We start from the raw sequence: 24409 nt of genomic DNA, 5'->3' as shown, positions 1-24409 counted from the left end.
ACAAGTCTTATAAAATATTTTTATTAATTAAATTTATTTGATATCTGTTAATCAACAACATGAAGGAGGGTTTAGTAGTTGTCTAGTAAAAAGGTTTTTCACTTGGTGAAACTAAAACATAAGTATGAGCGTAGTTGTTGGCGTCTAATGACCATTATATCCCTCATTTACGAAAGGGTAACAATGGTAAATAAAAAAAAAGGAGGCGCCTTGGTGGGAGTTGGTGGTGATGCCAAATAAATAAGATACGCATCAAAGCATTTGCCTATTCTCTCACTCTCTCGAATCTCAGATCTCTCTCTTTCGTCTAGCGGAGTCTTCGAGATCATCCTCACTTCTCTACCATGGCGTCCGCAAGCTTCGTCAAGCTGAACTCTCTCTCTTCTCCTCGGATCAGCCACCGCTCCTTCGCTCACCCCTCCGCCTCTCCTCCTCCTCGTGTCTCCTTCGCGATCCGCGCCGGTGCCTACTCCGACGAACTCGTCAAAACCGCCGTGAGTTTCCCTTCCCTCTCACTCGTACCGCCTTACTATTAGTTTAGTTTATCGCTCTCAGTTGTTAGTTTAGCGTTACACTGGATTTAAACTGTGATGGTTCTGATTATGATTCTTTCGCGTAACAGAAAACGATTGCATCCCCTGGGAGAGGTATCTTAGCGATCGATGAGTCGAACGCAACTTGCGGGAAGAGGCTCGCTTCGATTGGGTTGGACAACACCGAGGAGAACCGTCAAGCCTACAGGCAGCTTCTGCTAACGACCCCTGGCCTCGGAGATTACATCTCCGGTGCTATTCTCTTCGAGGAGACGCTTTACCAGTCGACTAAAGACGGCAAGAAGTTTGTCGATTGCTTGAACGATGCCAAGATCGTCCCTGGCATCAAAGTTGACAAGGTTCTTGCGCACTCTTTTCACTAACTAATTTAATCATTTGAGTTGTTTTTTCCTCACTGTCGTATGGGTTTTATATACAGGGCTTGGTTCCCCTTCCTGGCTCCAACGAAGAGTCTTGGTGCCAAGGCTTGGATGGATTGGCTTCACGTTCCGCTGAGTACTACAAGCAAGGCGCTCGTTTCGCCAAGTGGTATGTCGTTTCCCTCAGATTTTACAGGCTATTAGACAATTTATTTGGAATTTTTAAAAATATTTTCGTTTTAACAATTTTAGGCTATCTGCTGTGTATATTATTAACTCTTAAAAGTTTTAGGGTTTTAGGTTGATGTTTCTTCATTGTGATTATTCTTTCTATTTTTGTTGATGGGTTTGGTTATTTGAGCATGTATATGTGTTTGTTGCAGGAGGACAGTTGTGAGTATTCCTTGCGGTCCTTCAGCACTAGCTGTCAAGGAAGCTGCGTGGGGGTTGGCGCGATATGCTGCCATCTCTCAGGACAACGGGCTTGTGCCTATAGTGGAGCCAGAGATTCTTCTGGATGGTGACCACCCGATTGAGAGGACGCTGGAGGTTGCTGAGAAAGTGTGGTCTGAGGTGTTCTTCTACTTGGCGCAGAACAATGTTATGTTCGAGGGCATATTGTTGAAGCCGAGCATGGTTACACCAGGTGCTGAGCACAAGAACAAGGCCTCTCCCGAGACTGTCGCTGAGTACACGCTCACCATGCTCAAGAGGAGAGTTCCTCCGGCTGTTCCCGGGATCATGTTTCTGTCTGGAGGACAGTCTGAAGCGGAGGCTACACTGAACCTGAACGCCATGAACCAGAGCCCGAACCCGTGGCATGTGTCCTTCTCCTACGCGCGTGCCCTGCAGAACTCTGTGCTCAGGACGTGGCAAGGGAAACCCGAGAAGATCGAGGACTCGCAGAAGGCTCTATTGGTTAGGGCAAAGGCCAACTCACTGGCACAGCTCGGGAAATACTCAGCGGAGGGAGAGAATGAAGATGCCAAGAAAGGAATGTTTGTCAAGGGTTACACCTACTGATTTGTTTTAAATTTGGTCCCAACTTGAAGAGATCTTAATAAGGTGACCTTTGTTGTCTCTTTCTGAAGTTTTCTCCTTTTTTTTTTTTTGGTTTTATCTTTGTTCAAACCCATGAGAAAGAAACTCACAAAATGACGATGATATGTATGTGAGAAACTCTAAATCTATATTTCCTCAAGATTTCAAACTACTTGGTTAGTTAACACAGCAAGTACAGTCTGTAAGATGAGTGGTTAAACAGATTACGTTCTGTTTCTCCGACAACCTTTGTGTATAAACTGGTGTTATTAGATGGGGTTCAGTATAGTAGATAAAGTTGACCACTCTGAGTTTTATGTTGACAACAAGCTCTCTCTCTCTCTCTCTCTCTCTCCTTCTAACGTTTTGTCTCCTTCTAACGTATGTAATTTTATACAAGTGGCAAGGCAGCATAGGCAAAGCTGAAAAGATAGGTTCGTAACAATGCAGCTTCACTATGAAATAACATACATTTCACAGGGTCATTAGAGACTTGTTTTACATACCAAGGGCCTGTTTGTTTCTCCATTTGGATGGATCATCTGGATGAAGATGAGAGTTTTGTTTGTTTAGGCACTAAAAGTGCAATTCATTCAAATGGATCATCCGGATGACTTTTGGAAATTTAGGCTTAATTTTAAAGTCCATTCAGCTGAACCAATTTGGATCATTTGAATGGAGATGGTTCATTCAAAATGGTATAAAGTCTATTATGCCCCTAATGTAATTCACAAATTACAAACCTAAAAATAAAATCATTTTTGTCACAAACGAAAACTGACAAAACTACAAACACTTTTTCCCGTGCTAAAAACTATTTTTTTACGCCAAAACCCCAAAACGCATTTTCCCGCTAAAATTGCACAAAAATATTTTTCCGTCAAAATTGCAAAAACGTGTTTTCCCGCAAAAATCGAAAAACATGTTTTCATGCACAAATCACAAAAAACAAATGTTTTCACGCCAACACCCCAAAATACATTTTTCCGCCAAAACACAAAAAAAAACATGTTTTACCGCCCAAGTCGCAAAACATGTTTTCCCGCCAAAATTGCAAAAACGTACTTTCCCGCCAAAATTGCAAAAACATACTTTTCCGCCAAAACCAAAAAAACATGTTTTCCCGCCAAAACCAAAAAACGTGTTTTCTCGCCAAAACCGAAAATTTGTATTTTCCCGCCAAAACCGAAAAATCTTGTTTTCCCGCGAAACCGTAAAAATGTGTTCCCGCCAAAAACGTGTTTTCCCGACAAAATCGCAAAAACACGTTTTCCGCCAAAATCGCAAAAACGTGTTTTCCCGAACGCGTTTTCTCGCCAAAACCGCAAAAATGTGCTTTCCCACTAAAATTGTGTTTTCCCGCCAAAACCGCAAAACCGCATTTTTCCGCCAAAACATCAAAAGCATGTTTTCCCGCCAAAATCGTAAAAATACGTTTTCCCGCCAAAAACATGTTTTCCTGCCAAAACCGCAAAAACGCGTTTTCCCGCCAAAACTGCAAAAACGCATTTTCCCGCCAAAACCGCAAAAATGCGTTTTTTTCGCCAAAATCGCAAAAACGTGATTCCCTCCAAAACCGCAAAAACGTGTTTTCTCGCCAAAAACGTGTTTCCCGACAAAACCGCAAAAAACCTATTTTCTCGCCAAAACCGAAAATTTGTATTTCCCCGCCAAAACCGAAAAATCTCGTTTTCCCGCCAGAACCGAAAAATCTTGTTTTCCGCTAAAACCGAAAAATCTTGTTTTCCCGCTCAAACCGCAAAAAAGAAAACTCGTTAATTTTGAAATAATTCTAATGTAAATATATTAAATTAAATAATTAAATGTAATATAGTAAAAATTAATGTTAAACATATGATTAAATCAACATAAGGGTATTTTGGTAATTTGTTTGCTAAACTCATTTGAATGGAAATGAAAATAAAGAAACAAACATAAGATCCATTTAGATGATTCATCTAGATGAGCTATGTGGATGGACAAACAAACAATCACAAAAATCTGAATGGATCATTTGAATAGATCATACAAATGAATCATTTGAATGGAAATGACAAATGGTGAAACAAACGGCCCCCAAAGGAACAAAATAAAACAAAGAGATTAATGGTCCAATCACTTGAGAAGAATGGCCTGTTTCAGCAAAACAAAAGAAGAAGATATCACCAAGTTTGAAATCAGTTTACAAAAATAAAAGAAAGCATAGATGCAAAAATGGAGACTTACGGGGCAACACGCATGAGATCTCATTCCCTGATGAAGCTCAGGGGCTGATATTAAAAGCTTCATGGGACGGTATTCACCTGTCTGAGACTGTCCTCTATTCTCTGCGTAGCATATAACTTCTCGCTCTCTCAGGTGCTCAAATGCCTGTTATGCCAACAATTTTAGATCACCACCACATTCAAACATTTACATCTCATCTGAGCTATACACTTACCCGTAGGCAGACATTTTGGTCGTAGTAATCCGAGGTTTGAAAAGAATCATGTATCGTCTTATACTCTGGAAACACACATGGAATCCCAAGTCATTTTCATAGTGGTGCAATCTGCAATTTTTCCCCAAGCTAAAGTAATAGATTACCTTTCATCACACAAATGAAGTTGTATGAGCTCTGCTCTTTCACTTCTACCCTCCTCATGCATACCAAAAGATATAGCTCCAGTATGGAACAATCTGCTCAACAGAGTTAATGCCAATCGATTTAATTATCTTCCCGAGGAAAATGTATAAGCAAAACCACAGCTTAGCAGAACATATTCTGTCAGTAAGTCGAGTGTCTAAATTCTTCTCCAGTTGGCTTATCGTACCTCTAACGGCTTCCAACTTTGGTTGCCTTTGCATACTTGAAAGTGCTGCTTTGAAGTTTTCAAGAGAGAGGAGACTAGGGCTGGGCATCATTACTCGATACCCGCCTTATACTCGTGATTTGACCCGTATTCGGCTTGAAAAACCGAGTACTTGCCATTAACAAGGCAAGTAACAAGTCAAAAAATTTTACTACTTGCAAGGACGAGGCAAGTATCAAGTATCGTTTTACTTTTTGGTACTTGCCTCGTTACTCGTTCTATAAAATATTTGTTACTTGCTAAATAATACTTGTTACTTGCAAAATTTTTTTGGAACATCGAAATAAAATAGAGGAACAAAATGGAGGAACATTGAGTTTCATATGATCTTTTAATATTTTGAACGCTTATTTTCATTTTTGTCTATTTTTTAAAAAAATTCATGTGAATTTTGTATGTTAAAATTTAGAATATGTGTTTTTTTTTATGTAATCAAGAGGCAATTACTTGGTTTAGCAAGTAACAAGGCAAGACAAATTACTTGCAAGTATCAATTTTTTTTTCAAGTACTTGATAAAACAAGTACTTGTTTCAAGCAAATCAAGTATCGAGTCGTAAAAAAAATTACTTGGACAAGGCAAGTCAAATAGCAAGTAAACAAAAATCGGCAAGTACTTGCGTCGTGCCCACCCCTAGAGGAGACCAACAAATTCATTGAAGAAACAGCACGGAATCTAATATCAAGAGATCGCCTCAACACAAAGAAAATGATATTATTTTAACAAGAAGAAGCTCATACTGTTAAATGAAGAACTTACATAAACTTCAGCAAACTGTTGACAGTAGAATTGACATTTAAAAATATACTCAGCATATCTTTAAATCTCGTGTCTGATTGTTATATTCTGCACATTAACTGGAAAGTATCAGTTCTTCAGAACAAGAACGACATCATTTAAAAGCTAAGAATGGTACAGTACTGATTGGACGTGGATATTAGGACCTTAATCTTTTCACTGAACTCAGAAACGTATCCACTGGGGAAGCTTGAGTCTGCTGGTAGAGACAGCAGGTGTTGCAATAAACTGAAAGATAATCCCATTAACAAAACAAGTTCATTGGAAGATAGTGTTTTGTTTTGCTCATGACAGAAAAGAAGCTGCTCATTACCTGTCAACTTCTTCTTTAGATGGAGGAAGAAACAATATTTTTCTGTGTGAAAAGCGAGATCTCACCCTTTTCTCCAGAAGTTGGTCAGCGTCCTGTGGTGAGAGATTGTATATTATAAGATTTTGAACCACAGTAGTGTCAACAACTAACAAAGTCTGATACAGTTATAGAATGATAAATTTACAAGAAATAATCTGAAACAGCGAAGCCATGCTCATACCAGTTGAGAACTAATACCGATGACAACAGCTTGTGATGTTACAGATTGCATAGCATCCAGCAAACTGTACAGCAACCGTTGCTTTCCCTATATATATAACCAAATTAAAGGATGAGTGGAGAGAAAGCAACAACTTACAAGTCCTTATCTCACTAAAGGTTCTGCGCTACCACATAATCTTAGGGTGACCTCTATGTTACTAGGCGAAAAGTATAATTTTATCATAGGGGAAACAAGTTACAGTACAATTAGCAAAGTTAAAAGGATTCAGAATCCTTGCCTGTGTCAAAATTCATCAAGCACAAAGATGATTGTGTTATGTGCTAGTCCACATTCCCTGAAAAATCTCTATCAGTTTGTCTGAGTTGAATATCAAGACAGCCAAAAGGCTCTTTGATGCCAACGGTAAATATACTCACCGCAGCATGGCTATAATGAACTGCGAATTTTCATCAAAAGATGCCTGAAAATGCAAGGAAATAAAAGAATGGGCCTTACCTTTCTCAAAACGCAGTCGTTTTTAAATAAGTGTTGACGGAAAAAGAGGAAATGGATTGGATTTATGGGCCGTAATGGGCCTTAGTTTTATTTACGACGTCGTTTTAAACTGTGTAAAGTTTGTGAAGGAAGTGTTGACAGACAAAAGGATTGGGTTTTGTAAATTTCATGAGGCGAAGGAAACTCGAGCTGGAACTAGAACCAATCGTTTTCTGACGCTCTTGCAAGCAAACGAGAGGACTGATTCTGGAGTTGAAGACAGAGAGAAGAGATGGGCAGCACAAGCACGAGCTCTGCTGCTCTAATCCACCATTTCCGCCTCACCAGTCCCGACATGTGTTCGCCTCGAAAGCGTCCCTACACTATGAACTTCTGCAACTCGTGGAAGGAAGGTGGACTCCGACACGGTCTAACGCAACGGTGTAGCAAAGGCTTAATAAGACCGGTGGTTCGCTTCTCAGCTCTCGATGAAAATTCCGGCGATAGACCAACGGAAACTACTCCTAGCCTTGGCTCTGCTGTACAAGACAGACCAGGCATGTTAAAACTCATGTTTCTTGTTTTTCTATTGTCGGATGAATCAAGGCTTGTCATTTAATTTAATAAACTCTTCTTTAAATTGTTTAGATGCATCCTTTGAGGAAGAAGAGAAAGCAAGTCCCATCTATGAGTGTCTCTATCCAGATAAAGAGGAGCTCCCTGATGACAAAGAGATGACTATATTCGATCACCTGGAGGAGCTCCGTGAGAGAATCTTCGTCTCTGTTTTGGCCGTGGGAGCTGCAATCACCGGATGCTTCGCCTTCTCCAAAGATCTAATAGTGTTTCTTGAAGCTCCTGTCAAAAACCAGGGTGTGCGGTTTCTTCAGCTAGCCCCTGGCGAATTTTTCTTCACTACTTTAAAGGTCAGAGACACTTGGACTCTATAGCTTACTGAAATGAACGAGAAAGATGATTTCTTTCTCTCTTTGTTTTGTTGTGGTGCAGGTCTCTGGTTATTGTGGGCTTCTACTAGGGAGCCCAGTGATTTTGTATGAGATCATAGCTTTTGTACTTCCTGGTCTGACACGAGCTGAGAGACGGTTTCTAGGGCCGATTGTGTTTGGTTCCTCCTTGCTGTTCTATGCTGGACTTGCCTTCTCCTACTGGGTGTTAACCCCTGCAGCCTTGAACTTCTTTGTGAATTACGCAGAAGGGGTGGTTGAATCTCTGTGGTCTATCGACCAGTACTTTGAGTTTGTGCTAGTTCTTATGTTCAGCACGGGACTGTCTTTCCAGGTATGTGGCAGTGAGAATGTATCAATATACATGTTCTTAAATATACATCTTCACCTGGAGGTTTTCTCGTTGTTGGTTTAACAGGTTCCAGTAATTCAGTTACTCCTGGGACAAGTAGGGGTGGTGTCGGGAGATCAAATGCTTTCGATATGGAGATATGTAGTGGTGGGTGCGGTGGTTGTTGCAGCTGTGGTCACGCCCTCGACAGACCCAGTCACTCAAATGCTCCTAGCAACGCCGCTTCTGGGGCTATACTTGGGTGGTGCCTGGATGGTCAAGCTCACAGGTCGGTGAGGAACTTGGCTGTTCAAAGACACAAAATAAAATAATCATGTACCTTTGTAGTGTATACCACTTTCCGTGCAAGAGACCACAGTTTGGTGCCTAAAGTGTTCATTTGAGTCTTCGTTTTATTTGAATGTACATATTTAGCAACCAGAAACGGGCAAAGAGGTTGAGGGGAGGGGTATTTTTACGTGGTGGTATATCAAATCAGAAACCAAAATTAGATGTTGATATTTTAGACTAAAATAACCAAACATGTCTAATTTTCATATTTTTTCGGATCATCGTACAATTTTTTTTACTTATTTATGTATATTCACATAGTTTTCTATCATAAAACCACAAAACATTTCTTCGAAAAGAAGAATTACAATGTCATCATCCAAATTTGTTATATTTTGTGTTGTTCTTGTTTCTTTTGTTAGTCTTCATGTATGTCATTTAAGTTTAGGTTTTGTTCAATCATCTATATTATTAAAATTCAAGTACAAAATTATAGTGTTTGGAAACTTGAATAGGACTATTAAAAAAATTTGGAGTGTTTGGAAACATGGATTGTAGTTTTTTTTTAAAAAAGTTAATTTTGTTTGAAAACAAGGATAGTAGTATTAAGAAAAAAAATAATAGGCTTATATTATTAAAAAAAATTGAAAGTCCATCATATTATAAGAAACTATCTATCTCGGTCAATTTTAAAATATACGAAAATGGGTCAATCTAATTGCCTAAAACTTTTTTTTTCTAAACTAACCATAAAACAAAATTTATACTTTATACACATATTTCAAATCAAAATAATAATTTAAAGTTGATTTATATCAAAAATTGATTAAAAAATAATACATATATTCAAAAATGGAATTTTACTAAACTATTTTTCAATAACCATTATAAAAAAATGTTGTCAATATGTATAAGAAAAATACAATACAAAGCCCAATTTGAAATACCAACTCAAATTATGGTTTTTATATTTCATATTAAGTTTTAAAATATAATATATGTAATTATTTATATGATGGTACGTATAAAATACTATTAATTATATGATTACTTATATGATGGTACGTGTAAAATACGATTAATTATATGATGACAATATACGATATATAATAATGACTAGGGATGAGATTTTGGGTACCCATACGGGTTTGGTTCTGATCGGTTTGCATTTCGGGTTTTCGGGGTCAAAGATTTCAGCTCTATTATGATGTTTCTAAATTTTGGTTTGAGTTCGATTTGGATCTTTGCGGGTTTGGTTCGCGTTTTGATAACCCATTTAAATTATTTTTAAAGTTTTAAATCATTATCTATTTTAATTTCTCAAAATTTATAAATAAAATAATATATTACCTATAAATTTGAATAACACATGTCAGAATACCTAAGCTTAACATATCAATTGGCTTGATTTAAAATTTTGGATACGGAATCAATAATTATTTTAAGTTTTTTTTTGGTGATTTGAGTATACTTTAACTATTTTATATATTTACTTTTGACTATCTATATATATTTTCAAGTATTTAAACCAATTTAAAAGTATCATTCTTAATGATTTATATACGTTAAATCTAAAAATAATTAATATATATAAGTATACAAATCTATTTTTAGATAAATTCGGGTACCCGAATACTTCGGTTCGGATCAGATTCGGTTCTCTAAATAACAAAATTTTGAATAATTTGAATATTTAATCAATTTATGTTCGAGTTTGGTACTATATTTTCGGATCGGTATCGGGTATATTCCTCGGATTCATTTTGTCAAACCCTAATAATTACATGAAAAACAAAAATCAACATATTTTTAAAAATATACATCCGTGGATCAAAATCTAGTTTATCATTATAAACATAGCATATCCTCCGTAATGTTTTTAATTTGTTTGTTCTTTATTTTCTTTTCTTTAGGTTTCACCTCAAAAAAATTTGCAGAATCACTGTGCACAACAACACCATTTGGTGGTTGGAGCTGCAAAGAATTGCACTTAGACATCTAACGTGCCTTAAGAACGAAAAGTAATGTGAAGACTTTTGTGCTGGGAAAGGAAAACCCTAATTAAATAAAAGGAGTTTATCTCGAACCAATTTGGGTTGTTCTCCGGGATAATGGCTTTTAGTTTTGAGTTTTTAAAATGCAAATAATCAATGAAGAGTACTGCCACAAGTAATTCAACATAATGTTTAAATGCTAATGGTTGCACAACATTCAGTTCTGATTGAGGGTGTGTGAATTAAACAACTGCACTTTCCAATGCCCGTCCACATTTTTTCACTTGTCTACGTTGTCAGTCATGTTTATGATGCCTTGTCCTTCGCATTGCTCCATCATCATCCTCACTTGAAGACTCTGCCCAACGATACCTTTGATGCTCCCTTCTCTTTCTATTCTTCCGTCTAACCTCTGAGTCTGAGTCGCTGGAGACAGCTGAACCTCTGTTGTGCCTATGTTTTCTTCTTCCTCCCCTCTCTTCCTCGCTATCACTTGAAATAACCACCTCGCCGTGCCTGTGATGCTTAGCGTGCATTCCTCTGGCATCTTCGGCATTGTCATCATCATAAGTCTGTCTTGAGCTATGAGACTTGTGCCTACGGTGGTGCCTTATCTTCATCCTCTGCTCGTCCTCTAACCCGCTCTCATACTCATCACTGCTATCCTCGCTTGGACTTGAGGACCTTCTCTTATGCCTCCTGGATCTCCTATCTTTCCTCTTATCACTGTCCTCTGAATCAGGGTGTGCATGCCTACGGTGCTTACTGTGAGTTCTCCTCGACTTTCTTCTCACGTCAGAGCTAGTATCACTTTCTGAGCTAGATTCAGACGCAGCCCTTTGTCTTCTTCGCTTTTTTGACCTCATGGCTTTGGTTTCAGCAGCCTTGACAGCCGCCTCAAGCTTCTGTTCCCATTTCAAAGGAGCTTCCTTCTTCTCGAGAATTTGTCGTTTCTTCTCCTCCACCATCTGCATAAACTTCTTGCAGTCCATTTGGAACGAAAAAACAGCTGAAAATCTGCATTTTGGTATGAATAGAACCAAAGGTGCATCTCACAAAAGAGAAGGAAAAGGAAAAAACAATGTTAGCTCTTCCATCAACAGCGTCAATTACGCTAAACAAAACAATCGGGCAACCTAACGTACAAAGAACGAGTTCATACAATGAAGCCAAAGCATATAAGATTGACCAGGATGATGATGTTGATAAAAATAACTCATACAGAAATATAAAACAGTAGAATTCCAATTTAATACTCTCTCCGTTCTTTAAAATTAAAATTTTGTTTCAAAAAGGTCCATCTTTTATATTTTCAATGTATATTTTATTAACTAATTGCAAACTTAAAAAAATTTAATTGCACTAGTTAAATTTTTATTGGCTTAGATTTATGGAAAAAAGATAAACGCAAAAAACTATGCAAATTTAATGTGTTTTATTAAGATGTGTGAAAAATCTATAACTTTAAGGAACAGAGGGAGTATATGCAAAGATTTAAAAGCTTTGAAACTAGTGCGTTGACTAAATATGAACCAAACTTCTTACCTGATGCGAGTAAGATGTATTATTAGATTAGTCCAAGAGGAGAGTAAAGCTGCGAGGGCGAAGACCGACACACTCGATAACGGATCTGCAAAAGAGGGGTGACGTCATATTTACTACTAAATCATCCCAAGAATCAAAGATACTTCTAAACATAATACAAAATCTACAGGAACAAGAGGCGACCCTATGGAAAAGATGAATAAACAACAAAGTCGAGTGGATCGGAGAATCCACGACAACTCACAACAAAAAAAGGTATTAGGGCGAAATTGAAACACAGATTTAAAAGATCGGTTAACTGTGAACGTGATTTAAACTAAGAGATCTGAAATCTGAGAGAACTTACCGTTAGGAAAGGAACAGAGAGGAGAAGGGTCTCTCTCTTTACTCTTTTTCGGGAATGTTCTTCGACAGGTTTTGTCTGGAATTTAATATCCCCTGTTCCGTATATATACCCGAGTTTTGCTACGTGCCGTTTGTGTATAAATCCGAAACACATCGTGTCGTTTATAAATACAAATTAAGCACAGCTTGCCGTTTCTTTACGTCCCCCCCTATCTAATAAAAATCTCTACTCACTTCCGATGGGCTCCTCTGCGTAATAACTACATCGCTTTCACCTTTAATCAACTTATGGTACAATAGCATTCCATCTTTTTTTAACTACTGATCCTGTTCAAACTTTCATTCCAACAACTGTTGAAGACAAACAAAACCGTACAGAAATATATAATCGCATTCTTCTTTTCATTTATTAGGCGTTAATCAAGTGTCCCAAACTCAATAAAGGTTTCCTCCCACCACACAAACAATAAAGGACTTGCAGCTTTGATATAGAAACAAAACCAAGAAGGAACCAGTTGCAATCTGGTTTGCAGTAATGTTCAGTATCCAGTGCATTTTATATAAACCCTTGAGAAAGAAAAAAAAATACAAAACACAAGACTCAATACTCCAACTTCTCTTCATCATTTTAGTTCCGCAAACAGCTTAGGTCCGACCTGCATAGTCAACAAAACGATATTTTTAGAATGAAACTTTAGGTGTAAAGATAATCACTCCTTTCAAAACACTTACACATTTGTCAACACATTGCCAGTAGTCAAAATACTGCCCAGTGCAATGTTTGTGTCCAGACTCATCACCTTGGACCCTCTTAACACACGCCTGAACCCACAACCGAAAACAAGGTATCGTCAACCCACAACTTTTATGTCGAAGTATTACACACTAGTGTCTGGCAAAACAAGGTTATGACAAATGACAGCTAAGTTGTATACGTATATTCACCTGATATTCAAGTAGTGGCTTCACACATTTTGGTTTACAAGATTCCTCGAGACACTTTTTAGGATCAACAACTTCTACATCCGCCCTGTAATCATCAGAATCACACCATATAGTAGGATGGAACATCAAATATTAGATTATCAAACTAAACCAACTTGCTATATAATACGTTCGAAACTATAACAGAGCGTCCTTGAGTAGAGCTGTTAAAGGATGAAGCTAAAGTTCCCCCATTTTTAACTAAACAACTCTTCCAAATATATGCAAATAAAGAGAGCTATTGGCTACTAGTCAACAATAGAGAATGTGTTACAAAGACATGTATAACTTCCAATTGCAGATTACGATCTGGACCCATCAATATGAGCTACAATCTTAAGGGATAATAAAAGGAGATTACTCAATTCTAACATATAAGAGAGCAAGAGATCAATATAATATGTAAATTGATAGTATGATTATAACCCAGATGATTCCTTGCAGAAGAAGGAACTTACATGGTGAAATTAGAAAGAAAGGATCGCAACCTTCGCTGAGAGAAGAAAAATGATAATTATTCCCATCAGAGAAGATCAACGTACGATTAGATCGTTAAAGGGATATGCTTTTATATGATTACACGAAACGAGAATTCAATGACATTACCTGATTGATCGCCAAATGATTGATGAACCCTAAATGTTGTAATTCGATTTCCCCCAATCTCATCGCTTCCACGCTGTATAGTCGCCGCTTCGGTTACAGTACGGGGCTCATCTCTGAAGCATATGGGCCTTTAGCAGATCAGCTTTAATTAGGCCCATTAAGCAGGTTTAAAATAACAGACTCCCACTTTCCGTAACCGCTTCATCATCTTTCTTGATTCTTTCTTTCAGCTCAGTTTCACAACAATGGCGATCGATTCTTCCCTTAGTCTCACTGCCTTCGTTCTCTTCGTACTCATGCTCTGTCTCCCTCTACCCTCCGTCGCAGTCCCATCGGAAGAGCTGGAGATAGCCATCTCAGTCCTCCGTGTAAGAGGCCGCGCTCTATTCGCAAACGCCATCACCACCTCCGATATCCTCTTCGATCTCCTCTCCGCCGAGTCTCTCACCCTCCTCGTCCCCACCGACGCCATGCTTTTCGACCTCGACATGAGGTACTCTCTCCCCATGTACATCTCCACCCTCCGCCTCCACGCTTTACCTCTCCGCCTCACGATTTCCGAGCTCCGATCACTACCCAACGCCTCCTCCGTCCCGACCTTCCTCCCATCACACTCGCTCCTTCTCACTAAGCCTTCTTCTTCCGATTCGGTTTATCTCGACGGCGTCGAGGTTTACCTCCCAGGTCTTTTCAACGACCAGCATATCGCCGTCCATGGTCTCGCTAATATTCTCCCACTCAGCAGATCGCGTTGGGCGGAACTCGAGAACCGCGCCTTTGCTTTGCCACCTATGGTTGATTCGCCGTCATTTTCACCGTCATATTCGCCGGCCTATTCGCCGTCGTTTTCGCCATCATACTCGCCATCGCCAAGGAGCACGTGGTGGATTTCACCGTCGCCAGAGGATTATATTGAGTTTTTTGGCCGTACACCAGCAGAGCCGCCGCGGATTGGGGAGGTTCCAGTTTCACAACCGCCGTTGGAAGAAGATCTGATCGTTGGAGACGGGGATTCTTGGACCACCGGATTCTGATGGACACGTGGCGTTATCTTACTGGACCATTAACTTTCTTGGGCCCAATTCGAAAGATTAATAAAATGCAAAGACGCTTTTTTGGGTTTTGTAAATTTCATAGGAAATGTATGTAGACTTGTGTGAACAGTTATTGTGTTGGATTGAATTTCAAATAAAAAAGTACATATTTCTGATAATAATATTTACCGTCGGTTATACAAAATCAAGATTGCTGAAAACTGCTAAAGTTTGTTTCTTTTCAGTAAATCAGGGAACATTTTGATATGTAGCATCTACATTTGACTGAAACAAGTGCTAATTACTCAAGTGATTAGTGACTTCAGTAAACAACATTGTTGCTTTTCCAAATATTTGCTTGTACAAAGGAAACAAAAACACACAAAACTTCCAAGATGGATCCTTTGTTCCGTTTTTTTACCACTTTTGGCTTTGGAACTTCTAACTTTTTCTTTTGCAACTCCTCCACACAGTTTGGGAGTGGTCAGTAGAATTTATATGTTACAGTTTGAAATTAGACGCTAAGGCCATCAAAACCACATTGCTTGTAAATCAAAGCTTGCTTCCTCGGACTAATACCTATCCCGCAGTTCACCGATACCTGCCAAAAAAAACACATCACTCTTTCGCATAAATGAAAGTTTAAAGAATTAAAGTCTAATAGAATCTTTTTAGCTGGTTGATTAGAGAAAAATGCAAAGTGCAGACGTGGATCCTAGAAAATATCAAAAGTGAAGAGGAAGCAAAGGCCAAAAGTGAAAGCAGAGTGGGACTAGTGGTGGTGGTCGGTGTAAAGGAATCTATTACTTAACTACAAATCCTTCCTTTCCTCTTTTTTTTTTCACCCGCAGTTTATTTTTCAACTGTTTGCGGTAATTTCTATTTTCTCTGTGTTCACACTAAGAACACAGATCCGACAATGGAGACACGAACTGAACAGAAAGAAGAAAAGATGAAGAACCTGAACGCCTGGGGAATCGAAGTTCATCACTCGGATCTTAGCACTAACGTCTCCACGAACCGTAAGCTCGACTCGATCATTCAACGAAGCGTCCCTAACCAGATCAGCGGCGTTACCTTGCATAAGATTAACTCTATCCACAGCAATCGTCGCCTCCACGTTCCTCGTACTGTGCGCGTCCTGGTAGAACCCCGCCACCGTCGCTCTCCCTAGAGGTAAGCCTTTGTACAGCACCGTGAAGCTGGACTCACCGTACCTGATCCCGACTTTGTTCGGGTTCCCGGCGGTGAATAGCATCCGGATTGTGAAGGAGAGTGAGGCGGTGGTCGGATCCAAGACGCTGGGGTTGGGGTTATCTAAGGAGGTGATTCCCATGTTCATTACCGCCACTTGCTGTAGATCGAACTGTGGTTTCTTCGGCTTCACCGCTAGTATCACGATCAGTACTATTGCGAGTACTAGGAGTGCTAGGAAAGCGAAGAGGAGGAAGAGGCAGCAGCAGCATCCTTTGAGAGAGGCTGATGAGGAGGAGGAGTAGCTACGGTAATACGGTTGCTGATGCCTCGCCGTGTGAGAAGGAGGAGGAGGGACGTGATGACCGGTGTGGCCGTTGAGACTGGGTCTAGAAGGAGGAGGAGGAAGAGGAGGTTGGTGATGATGACCGGTGTTGCCGTTGAGACTGGGTCTAGAAGGAGGAGGTGGAGGCATAGTAGGTGAAAGCAAGAAGCTCTCTCTCCCTTCCCTGTCTCAATGCAATGGAGGTGTTGAGAGAAAGAAAAGACAGAGCAAAAGAGAGAGAGACTTCCGCGTCAGGACAGTGTTGACACGACTTAAATATACGATTATTGACCACAATAAAATAAAAAAACAAAGGCAAATCTCAGTTTCTCTTACACTTATCACCAACATACCTCAGTTACAAGTAGGCTTTGAATTTATGAACCGTCCCGCTTCGCACCGCAGTTAACAGTAACAAATTTTTTTACATATACCATATATCTATATGTTTTTATAACTGTTAAAAACTGCACCGCAGTTAAACCGCTTGTCTTGCACCGCTCAAACTGCAATTACCATTCGGAACCATAGATTAAAATGGGATGCGGAATGAGTTTAAGTTGCACAAAAAAGGTTTGCATGATTCAGATGTTGGAGCCGAGAATGGTTCGTCAAAAATGATAATTGAGTGTATATGCAACACTCAAATTGAGAAACTGATTCCATGTGGCGAGAAACAGAGGCTTTTATGTACTAGAAAACAAAATGAGGATAGAGACCTCAAATACAAACACGCAAATCACTCTTCTTTTGTTACAGATAAATATTGTGTAAAATCAATTTGGCTGCTTTGTGCTAAAGTTGACCCTGATGCTAAAAGACACCTATATTTACTTCTCTGGACTTGTGATCAAGCACAGATGTCACCCTTTTCTTTTGCTGACTCTCTCCCTCATTCCCTCTTATCCTCTTCTTCCGTGTCCGAGCCCGTATTCTTCTCTAAGCTAATATCACCATCTTGCTTCCCCCCTGTCAGACATTGAACTTCCTCGTTAGCAACCATTTCACATACAGGTACAATACATTGAGTCACTGGCATCTAGCAAAGACTTACACAAGGCTAACACAACATGCTCAGCTGGAACAGTTTTTAATTTCAGCAAGTAAGCTCGTAGAAACCATACCTTTGAGAGTTCTGCGACGGGGTCCAGAGATAACAAATAATACATAGCAACACAAATGCAATAACATCCCAGAATGCAGTTATAGTCTAAGCAGTCTGCCATCTCTCACTGAATGGGTCTGTTGCTTAGAAATACACCTGGAGGGGACAAATTATGAGGCAAGCTGGATACATTCCAAGAAAGAAGGAGCTTTTTTTTTTTGCTAGCTTGATTTCCACACCAGTTTTAGTTCATACTAAATAATATATTTTCAAGAGCGCATTGACCAGCAATTTCCTCAAGTAAGATTTGAGTTAATAAAGTTTACAGTATACTACATCAGATGTCACATCAGGCTAGACAGGAATGTACCTCATACACTATCCAAGCAACAGAGGCAACAACCAAAACAGTAAGAGCATTTGAGAACTTCCTGTAAATATCCAACTTCACCGAGGTCCTCTTCATCTGCATAAGATTCCATTCCATCACAAAGAAGTTGATAAGCTAATCTGCTGAATCTTGCCTGAAAGCCTTATAGCTTACAGAGTTGCTAACTTGGAAAGAAAGAGATACCTGTAACTGTTCCAGTGTTTTCGAAAGGGAGGTAAAGATCCACAATATGAGAAACGCATCGAGGAAGGCATCAGTCAGGACAAGGAAAAGCTTTGCTCTTCCAGAAACATTCTCAGCTATATCAAGCATCCCAGAAGCTATGAAGTAAGACACTCCAACAAGGAGCACCAAGAGTGGACTTAACAACCCCAAATCCCATCGAAACACATAGTATGAGAATCTGTGACACAGTCTTTCTGAAAGCACCAACTACAACAACCCATGTAGTAAGTGCCAAAGGCCTCTAGCTATAGAAAAATCAAAAGAATCACCAATCTAAACTCAATCCAAGCTTGTATATTTGAATATGATAACAAGAAGATATTGATTACACTCTTGAATCTCAATTTGAGTAACAGCTGGCCTAACCCAGACGATACACTCCTCAAGACCTGAGTCTCAATCCAAATCCAAAAGCTAACCGGATTGTAAAAGACGGCTCTCTCTTTTCAGGGATAACAGCAAACCCTCTGCTTCAACTGAAAGGTTTACTCAACTCTGATGACTGAGCTTACATGTCACCAAGCCTCATCCCAGTGCTGTTGAAATTAGCATAATCCAAGTACCAAAAGACCATCTCACGCAATCCAAGAACCATAACCACTGTTATGCAATGCTGCTGAAGCGGCAATATAGATCTCTGGCCACCGTAAGCTGAACCACCGATGTTGTTACGATCCGAGGCCTCAAAAGATCACAGCTTGGACTAACCCGTTATTGCGTTGCTTACATGATGCATCGTTTGTTCTCCAGAGAGTGATGCTCTCGAACCTGTAAGAGACCTAGTGAGGTTTACATACACTCATACAGCACATGAAAAGTTGAGAATGTAGAAGAGGAAAATGGTTAAACTAAGAGGCGAAGATTCCTTCGCTGCCGCCGTAGAGGAGGAGAGAGTTACCGACACCGTGGAAGGGGCTGTGATGTGTATACGTGAGCGGAGGATTCTGCGGTTTTGAAGTGGAAAGAGAGAAGAAGCGGGAAGAAGGAGGAAGCTTTGTATGCCGGAGAAGAACGTATCTGCTGAGTTGGACCCACTATTCATATAAGTTTGGGCCTTAATGGGCCTAAATGATATATGCGGCCCATTAAATACAAATACAATAGTCAATGCTAGTGTCTCGAATTCGATCTAGCGAGAGAGAGGGAGGCTGAGAGGGACGAGTGGAAGAACCGGTCTGCATCGCCGCTCCTCAGGAACAGTTGGAATTCCACGACTGAGTGAAATCTACCCGCGTATAGACAAAAACCACATCGGATTAGATTGGAGTGTCGGAGAGACGGAGACTTGAGCAAAGTTCCGAACATTGAGGGACGCCGTCTGATTCTTGTGTAGATCAGATCCACCCACAGGTTCGTAGATTCTGCAACCTTCCTTTTCTCTTTCTACTTCATCTGTGCTTTCTCTTTCTACCAACAAACCCCCTTCTATTTGGAGAAAAGTTGTAGACTAATTCGAACTTCGTATTAGTTCCAAAGTTACAAGCTTTGATGTCCTCAAATCTTTAAATTGGTGTTTCTGACAAAGCAATGTCTTTTTCTTTGTGTTCATAGCCCTGATGGAAGCAGACAACGGAGGGACCAATTCTAGTCATGCTTCAAAACAACGCTTGCGTTGGACCCATGAGCTACATGAACGCTTCGTTGATTCCGTTGCTCAACTTGGTGGCCCTGATCGTGAGTTTCCCTTTTCTTTTCTTTCTTTCCTTCTAATAACCCTTCTATGGTATGTTTACTAACTCTTAGACATGAGAGGATTTGTTTGGTTAGGGTTACTGAATATCTCTTTTCTCTTTGATTTTGAAAAGGAGCTACACCTAAAGGCGTTCTTAGAGTGATGGGTGTACAAGGGTTAACTATATATCATGTCAAGAGTCACTTGCAGGTATTCTGAAAATGATAACACTGTGTATGCAACCCCCCCTAGTTTCTTTTAATGATTTTTACAAATGTGTTTTTGAACTCAGAAATATCGACTTGCAAAGTATCTGCCAGATTCTTCTTCAGAAGGTAGGTGGACATTAATTTCCTTTAAATCTTTACAATCCTCCCAATTGCCTATTGGCCTGAAACTGGTATTTCATTTGTTTTTCAGGGAAGAAAACTGATAAGAAAGAATCTGGAGATGTGCTCTCTGGGTTGGACGGTTCATCGTACGTGAACTTTCATTGTTTCAGTTGATTGTTGATGCTACCGCCTGGTGCTTCAAGATTAAATGAGCATAAAGATGCTAACTTTTCGATTACAGGGGAATGCAGATAACTGAAGCCCTCAAGTTGCAGATGGAGGTTCAGAAACGATTGCACGAGCAACTAGAAGTATGCCCTTCACCACGCCACTTAAATAAATAGTTAAGCAGTTAGTTTGCGTGAAATATGACATTCTTTGATGCTTTTGTAGGTGCAAAGACAGCTGCAACTACGGATAGAAGCCCAAGGGAAGTACTTGAAGAAGATAATTGAAGAGCAACAGCGACTCAGCGGAGCTCTTGGCGAGCCCTCTGGCCCAGTTACTGGCGAATCAGATCCTGCGACACCTGCTCCAACATCCGAGTCTCCCTTACAAGATAAATCTGGCAAGGACTGTGGACCAGACAAAAGCCTTTCAGTTGACGAGTCTCTTTCACCTTACCGGGAGCCATTGACTCCAGACTCAGGGTGTAACGCTGGTTCTCAAGACGAGAGCGCAGGTGAAGAGAGGTCATCAAAGAAGCCTAGATTGGTGAGAGGAGGTGCAGCTGGTTATACACCTGAGATGGTAGTGGCGCACCCAATACTAGAATCAGGCTTGAACGCTTCTTACCATCAGCCAGACCATGCTCTCGCCTTTGACCATCCATCTACATCACTGCTTGGGACTCGAGACAAGGTTTCAGGCGACGATCTATGAGTTGTGTATCAGGTGGCATCTATAGTTAAGTGTATCACATGTAGTTTTGCTTGTCTATCCTTATTCCTATTAGTTAGGAGTTTCCTCTTAGTGAGGTGATCACAACTCTCTAATTATAGACACTGCCACTATAGCATGAACAATGAATATATGTCTTCTTGTGCTGTAATTTGATAAAAATACAAAACAAATGTACTTTCTTATTCCCAACATAGTGAAGATTCTTGTGAAACTGATTCATCACAAATAGTAACAGCAGTAATGTAGTTTAACGTATCATCATCATCTACAATTTTGTTTTCATGTAATGAAATATCAAAAAATAAAAGAAATAAAGTTTTCAAACATATTACAGTGCTCTTCAATAGAGACTCTAATTCTAAGGATTGATGTTGCATTCTCTGAGGTAAACGTGCTGGTAGTCGACGTGCTTTGACCAGAGGCCTCGATATTTTGGGATCCCAATCTCTAACCATGGTTTGAGGTTGCCATTATAGTGCACGACGGCTGCCCTTTCAATATCCCTCTGGTTCACACTCGGGTTGTATCCAAGACCCAGCACGTGCCATTTCCGGTCTAATGGGTATGTTCGTTTCCAAAATGTGATGAGACCAGGAGGCAGCGTCCCTAGCTTCCACAAATCTCGGTCTTGATTCTGCAAGTTCAAAACAGGTTCGTGTATAAGAAAAGACAGATGCAACATAACCAACCTCCACAAGTAGCTAAACCAAAAGTGAATATAGAGTATCTGCATACCAGATTCTGCCATCGATGATAAACCTCTGTGATGTTCTGCCTCTTCCACTCGTCGAGATCAAAAACATTCATACCATACGCCCATCCACAAGCTCGAGGGTCAAAATTCTTGGAGATGAGTGGGTTCGAGAAGTTCAGATAACGGTCAAAGCGATGAAAGCTCTCCCCACAAGTCTCAACAGCACCGTTGACATTACCCTTGAGATCAACTGACCAAAGACCAGAAAGGTCCTTCTGCACAACTATATCATCATCCAAGAAGAGCACCTTGCTGAGCTTGGGGAAGATCTCAGGCAAGTAAAAACGAAGATGATTAAGGATGGACAAGTATTTTGGATTCCGGAACTTCAAGTTGGTATCTGAATTTGCATGGTGTGCCCTGAAGTAGTAGTCTATCATCGACCGAGAACTAAGCTGTTTGAGAACAGGACTGTAGCTTGAATTCAGCCATGTAAATTCTTCAACGTTCTGAACCTGGATGGTGGCTTTGCCTGGTGGGTTGTCTAGGAACCACATCCTCATTGCCGCATAGTTGAGTCTGTCCGTGACGATGTGGAAGACATGCTTTGAGGGATGCTGCCAATAAGCCATTAAGACCGTAAGTTTTTACAGAAATAAACTCATTTAACTGTTCAATCAGATGAACCAAGTCAAATCTTACCTTTGCATTGGCTATGGTAGAGTTAACAACAACTGATGTAGCCAAAACATTGTCAGAGAAGAGGGCATAGTGATACAGCTGATTATCTTCTAGTTTCTCCTGATTCGGAAACTGTTGTTCAGACGAATTCAAAGCGTAATAATCGGTAGTGAGGCGGAGAGGAAGGCAGTGAAGGCCCTTTGGAATCGTCTTAGCAGTCAACTGTGTCAAGAACATGGCTTGCTTCTTATGGACACGTAGCTGCTCCTCTGCCGAATGGAGCATTGCACGTAGCTTCTTAACCACTGTGGAACAGTCATCTTGGATCTCCTTGCCTTTGGCCAACGTCTGCTCCATCGCTTTCAGTTTTTCCATAGAACTGAGATTTTTTAAAAAGGCCAGAGAAATTAATCACAGGAAGAAGTTTTTATTCTAACTGCATTTCCAAGGACACTTACTTCTTTGGCAGATCCGAATCCTTGGAGGCATCTACGACTAGCCGTTGAACTTCTTTAATACGGAGACGAAGCTCTCTCACAAAATGTGCATTAGCCTTTGCAGCTGGAAGTGAAAGATAAACCTTTGCCCTGATCAGCTGATCTTTAAGATGCCTCACCTGAGCATCAGGCATCCTCACGTTTCCGCTCTCTTTCTCAGCTCCAGAACCTTTAGTCTCTTGCTCATCAACCTTTCCAGAAGTTTTCTGGGTCAACTGTACATGCATCCTTTCCTACAAGATAATGAGAGTAAAGAGATACTTCCAGCAAAACAACACTGAGGACAACTACATTAGCATTAGCATTAGCATTAGCATCCACTGTAACTTGGCGATTTTGCTATACTACAAGGGACAAGTTCAGTTTATCCTAAGCTACAATGGCTACTACTACTACGCATAAAGGTAAATCTAGAGCCTATGGATGAGGAGAAACCAATGAAAACCAATCTGATTATACTGCGAGAACAAGATCTAAGAGAAGAATTGCCACCATGTAGTGTACAACCCATATAGAAAACTTACCCTATTGTGGGCGTTGCCATCAGAAGCGTGCATAACATTTGGCTTATCCATCTCTGAGGCAGCATGATCAGTGACTTGTTTGATGGTATTGTCAGTTTGAGACTGAGCTTCATCGTCGGTGGCCTTAAGAACTCGAGCAGAGACTTGGTCTCTAGCTTCTGAAAAAGGGAAACTTTTGTGAACCAACACGTAAAGAATAAGAGTTACAAAAGGGAATGAAACAAGATAGAAGGAGGTTTGCAGTACTTAAAGACGAATCAGAGTCTTGTTTGGAATAGACCACACCCACGACTCCTCTTCTAACATCTACCGGAGATTCCTCCTATACGCAATTGAAACAACAAGATTGCAAATTTTAAGAGACTGGCAAAGATCTGAAGCGAATCAAGTAACTTGCAAAGAGAGAAAAGTACCCGATGAAGCAGATTCAAACGATTCTCGTTGGAATTGAAAGTCTGAACAAGAAAAACAATAAAGCGTAAGAAGGAAACCTCAAGAAGGAAGAAGAAGAAGAAAATGAGAGAAGGACACTGACCAGGGCGGTTACGTCCTCGAGGAACTCGCGTTTAGCTGCAGAATCAAACACAGAGGATAAGAAACCAACCAAATCGGAGATGAGAGATAGAGGGAGGAAACTGACAAAATGGGGTCTTCGCGGAGGTGTAGGAATCGGTGTAGAGAAGGATTGGAGCAGCTACCGTGAGGAGCAAGAAGAAAAGAACAACATCTCGAAACGTCACCATCGTCGTCTTCTTCGCATCAAGATCAAGAGAGATAGAACAACAACAACAACATGCTCGTGTGTGCGGAATGTGAGAGAGAGAGAGAGGAGAACCAAGTGAAAATGAGCTGTTATTTCAAAAGACGCTTTTACCCTTTTTCGGTTTACTAACCGTCTTCACTTTTCTCAAATTATTTCAGCCATTAACATTAATTAATGGGTAATTGTCAATAATAGCACATTTTGAAGTTTATGTCTCAAAAATGACACTAAAAAGAGAAAGTCACAAAAATAACATTGATTAAAGGGTAAAATATCCCTAATATCTTTGGTTTAAAATTAAATAAACAAATAAAAATAAGTAAAAATAAATAAAAATAAAAATAAAAAAATAAAAAAAAATAATTTTTTTTTATAGTTTCAGATTATATGTTTTC

At 39.9% G+C, this 24409-nt stretch overlaps 8 protein-coding genes and 1 pseudogene across 11 annotated transcripts; 4 read left to right on the top strand and 5 right to left on the bottom strand.

Annotated features, from left to right (window-relative positions):
• Positions 1-235: 235 nt before the first annotated feature.
• LOC103832773 (fructose-bisphosphate aldolase 3, chloroplastic) lies at positions 236-2139 on the top strand. The gene is made up of 4 exons (XM_009108853.3): positions 236-494; positions 623-892; positions 973-1082; positions 1297-2139. The coding sequence occupies exons 1-4, from the start codon at positions 345-347 to the stop codon at positions 1934-1936; spliced, it is 1170 nt and encodes a 389-aa protein (XP_009107101.1). The 5' UTR covers positions 236-344; the 3' UTR covers positions 1937-2139.
• Positions 2140-4057: 1918 nt separating this feature from the next.
• On the bottom strand, positions 4058-6361 carry LOC103833203 (annotated as a pseudogene).
• Positions 6362-6767: 406 nt separating this feature from the next.
• LOC103832770 (sec-independent protein translocase protein TATC, chloroplastic) lies at positions 6768-8426 on the top strand. The gene is made up of 4 exons (XM_009108848.3): positions 6768-7170; positions 7262-7539; positions 7622-7912; positions 7997-8426. The coding sequence occupies exons 1-4, from the start codon at positions 6906-6908 to the stop codon at positions 8204-8206; spliced, it is 1044 nt and encodes a 347-aa protein (XP_009107096.1). The 5' UTR covers positions 6768-6905; the 3' UTR covers positions 8207-8426.
• A 1853-nt stretch (positions 8427-10279) lies between these two features.
• On the bottom strand, positions 10280-12208 carry LOC103832771 (sarcoplasmic reticulum histidine-rich calcium-binding protein). 2 transcript variants are annotated; one of them, XM_009108849.3, is made up of 3 exons: positions 12086-12208; positions 11740-11824; positions 10280-11245 (listed from the first exon to the last, which is right to left on the bottom strand). In XM_009108849.3, the coding sequence occupies exon 3, from the start codon at positions 11184-11186 to the stop codon at positions 10491-10493; it is 696 nt and encodes a 231-aa protein (XP_009107097.1). In that variant the 5' UTR covers positions 11187-11245; positions 11740-11824; positions 12086-12208; the 3' UTR covers positions 10280-10490. The 2 variants fall into 2 exon arrangements, with proteins under 2 accessions (XP_009107097.1, XP_009107098.1); XM_009108850.3 differs by having other exon boundaries at positions 10280-11211.
• A 249-nt stretch (positions 12209-12457) lies between these two features.
• On the bottom strand, positions 12458-13803 carry LOC103832772 (cytochrome b-c1 complex subunit 6). 2 transcript variants are annotated; one of them, XM_009108852.3, is made up of 5 exons: positions 13675-13773; positions 13527-13556; positions 13030-13114; positions 12817-12906; positions 12458-12740 (listed from the first exon to the last, which is right to left on the bottom strand). In XM_009108852.3, coding segments are annotated over exons 2-5 (210 nt in total). In that variant the 5' UTR covers positions 13529-13556; positions 13675-13773; the 3' UTR covers positions 12458-12707. The 2 variants fall into 2 exon arrangements, with proteins under 2 accessions (XP_009107100.1, XP_009107099.1); XM_009108851.3 differs by having other exon boundaries at positions 12464-12740; positions 13527-13561; positions 13675-13803.
• Positions 13804-13904: 101 nt separating this feature from the next.
• On the top strand, positions 13905-14887 carry LOC103833202 (fasciclin-like arabinogalactan protein 19). The gene has a single exon (XM_009109301.3). The coding sequence runs from the start codon at positions 13920-13922 to the stop codon at positions 14706-14708; it is 789 nt and encodes a 262-aa protein (XP_009107549.1). The 5' UTR covers positions 13905-13919; the 3' UTR covers positions 14709-14887.
• A 107-nt stretch (positions 14888-14994) lies between these two features.
• Positions 14995-16461, bottom strand: LOC103832769 (NDR1/HIN1-like protein 2). The gene is made up of 2 exons (XM_009108847.3): positions 15670-16461; positions 14995-15309 (listed from the first exon to the last, which is right to left on the bottom strand). Exons 1-2 carry the CDS (start codon positions 16375-16377, stop codon positions 15223-15225), a joined length of 795 nt encoding a protein of 264 aa, XP_009107095.1. The 5' UTR covers positions 16378-16461; the 3' UTR covers positions 14995-15222.
• Positions 16462-19042: 2581 nt separating this feature from the next.
• Positions 19043-21068, top strand: LOC103832766 (myb family transcription factor PHL7). Its single transcript, XM_009108844.3, has 7 exons — positions 19043-19298; positions 19500-19622; positions 19754-19830; positions 19913-19955; positions 20041-20098; positions 20194-20263; positions 20346-21068. The coding sequence occupies exons 2-7, from the start codon at positions 19505-19507 to the stop codon at positions 20832-20834; spliced, it is 855 nt and encodes a 284-aa protein (XP_009107092.1). The 5' UTR covers positions 19043-19298; positions 19500-19504; the 3' UTR covers positions 20835-21068.
• On the bottom strand, positions 21015-24152 carry LOC103832767 (probable galacturonosyltransferase 4). 2 transcript variants are annotated; one of them, XM_009108845.3, is made up of 9 exons: positions 23892-24152; positions 23787-23821; positions 23665-23706; positions 23498-23573; positions 23252-23409; positions 22689-22960; positions 22252-22609; positions 21591-22166; positions 21015-21489 (listed from the first exon to the last, which is right to left on the bottom strand). In XM_009108845.3, exons 1-9 carry the CDS (start codon positions 23992-23994, stop codon positions 21214-21216), a joined length of 1896 nt encoding a protein of 631 aa, XP_009107093.1. In that variant the 5' UTR covers positions 23995-24152; the 3' UTR covers positions 21015-21213. The 2 variants fall into 2 exon arrangements, with proteins under 2 accessions (XP_009107093.1, XP_033139659.1); XM_033283768.1 differs by having other exon boundaries at positions 23498-23570.
• Positions 24153-24409: the final 257 nt, after the last annotated feature.

The sequence above is a fragment of the Brassica rapa genome, chromosome A02 (assembly GCF_000309985.2).
Source record: "Brassica rapa cultivar Chiifu-401-42 chromosome A02, CAAS_Brap_v3.01, whole genome shotgun sequence".
Classification (NCBI taxonomy): Eukaryota; Viridiplantae; Streptophyta; class Magnoliopsida; order Brassicales; family Brassicaceae; genus Brassica; species Brassica rapa.
Note: the sequence above shows the minus strand (reverse complement) of the source record. Positions and strands in the feature narration are given on the sequence as shown.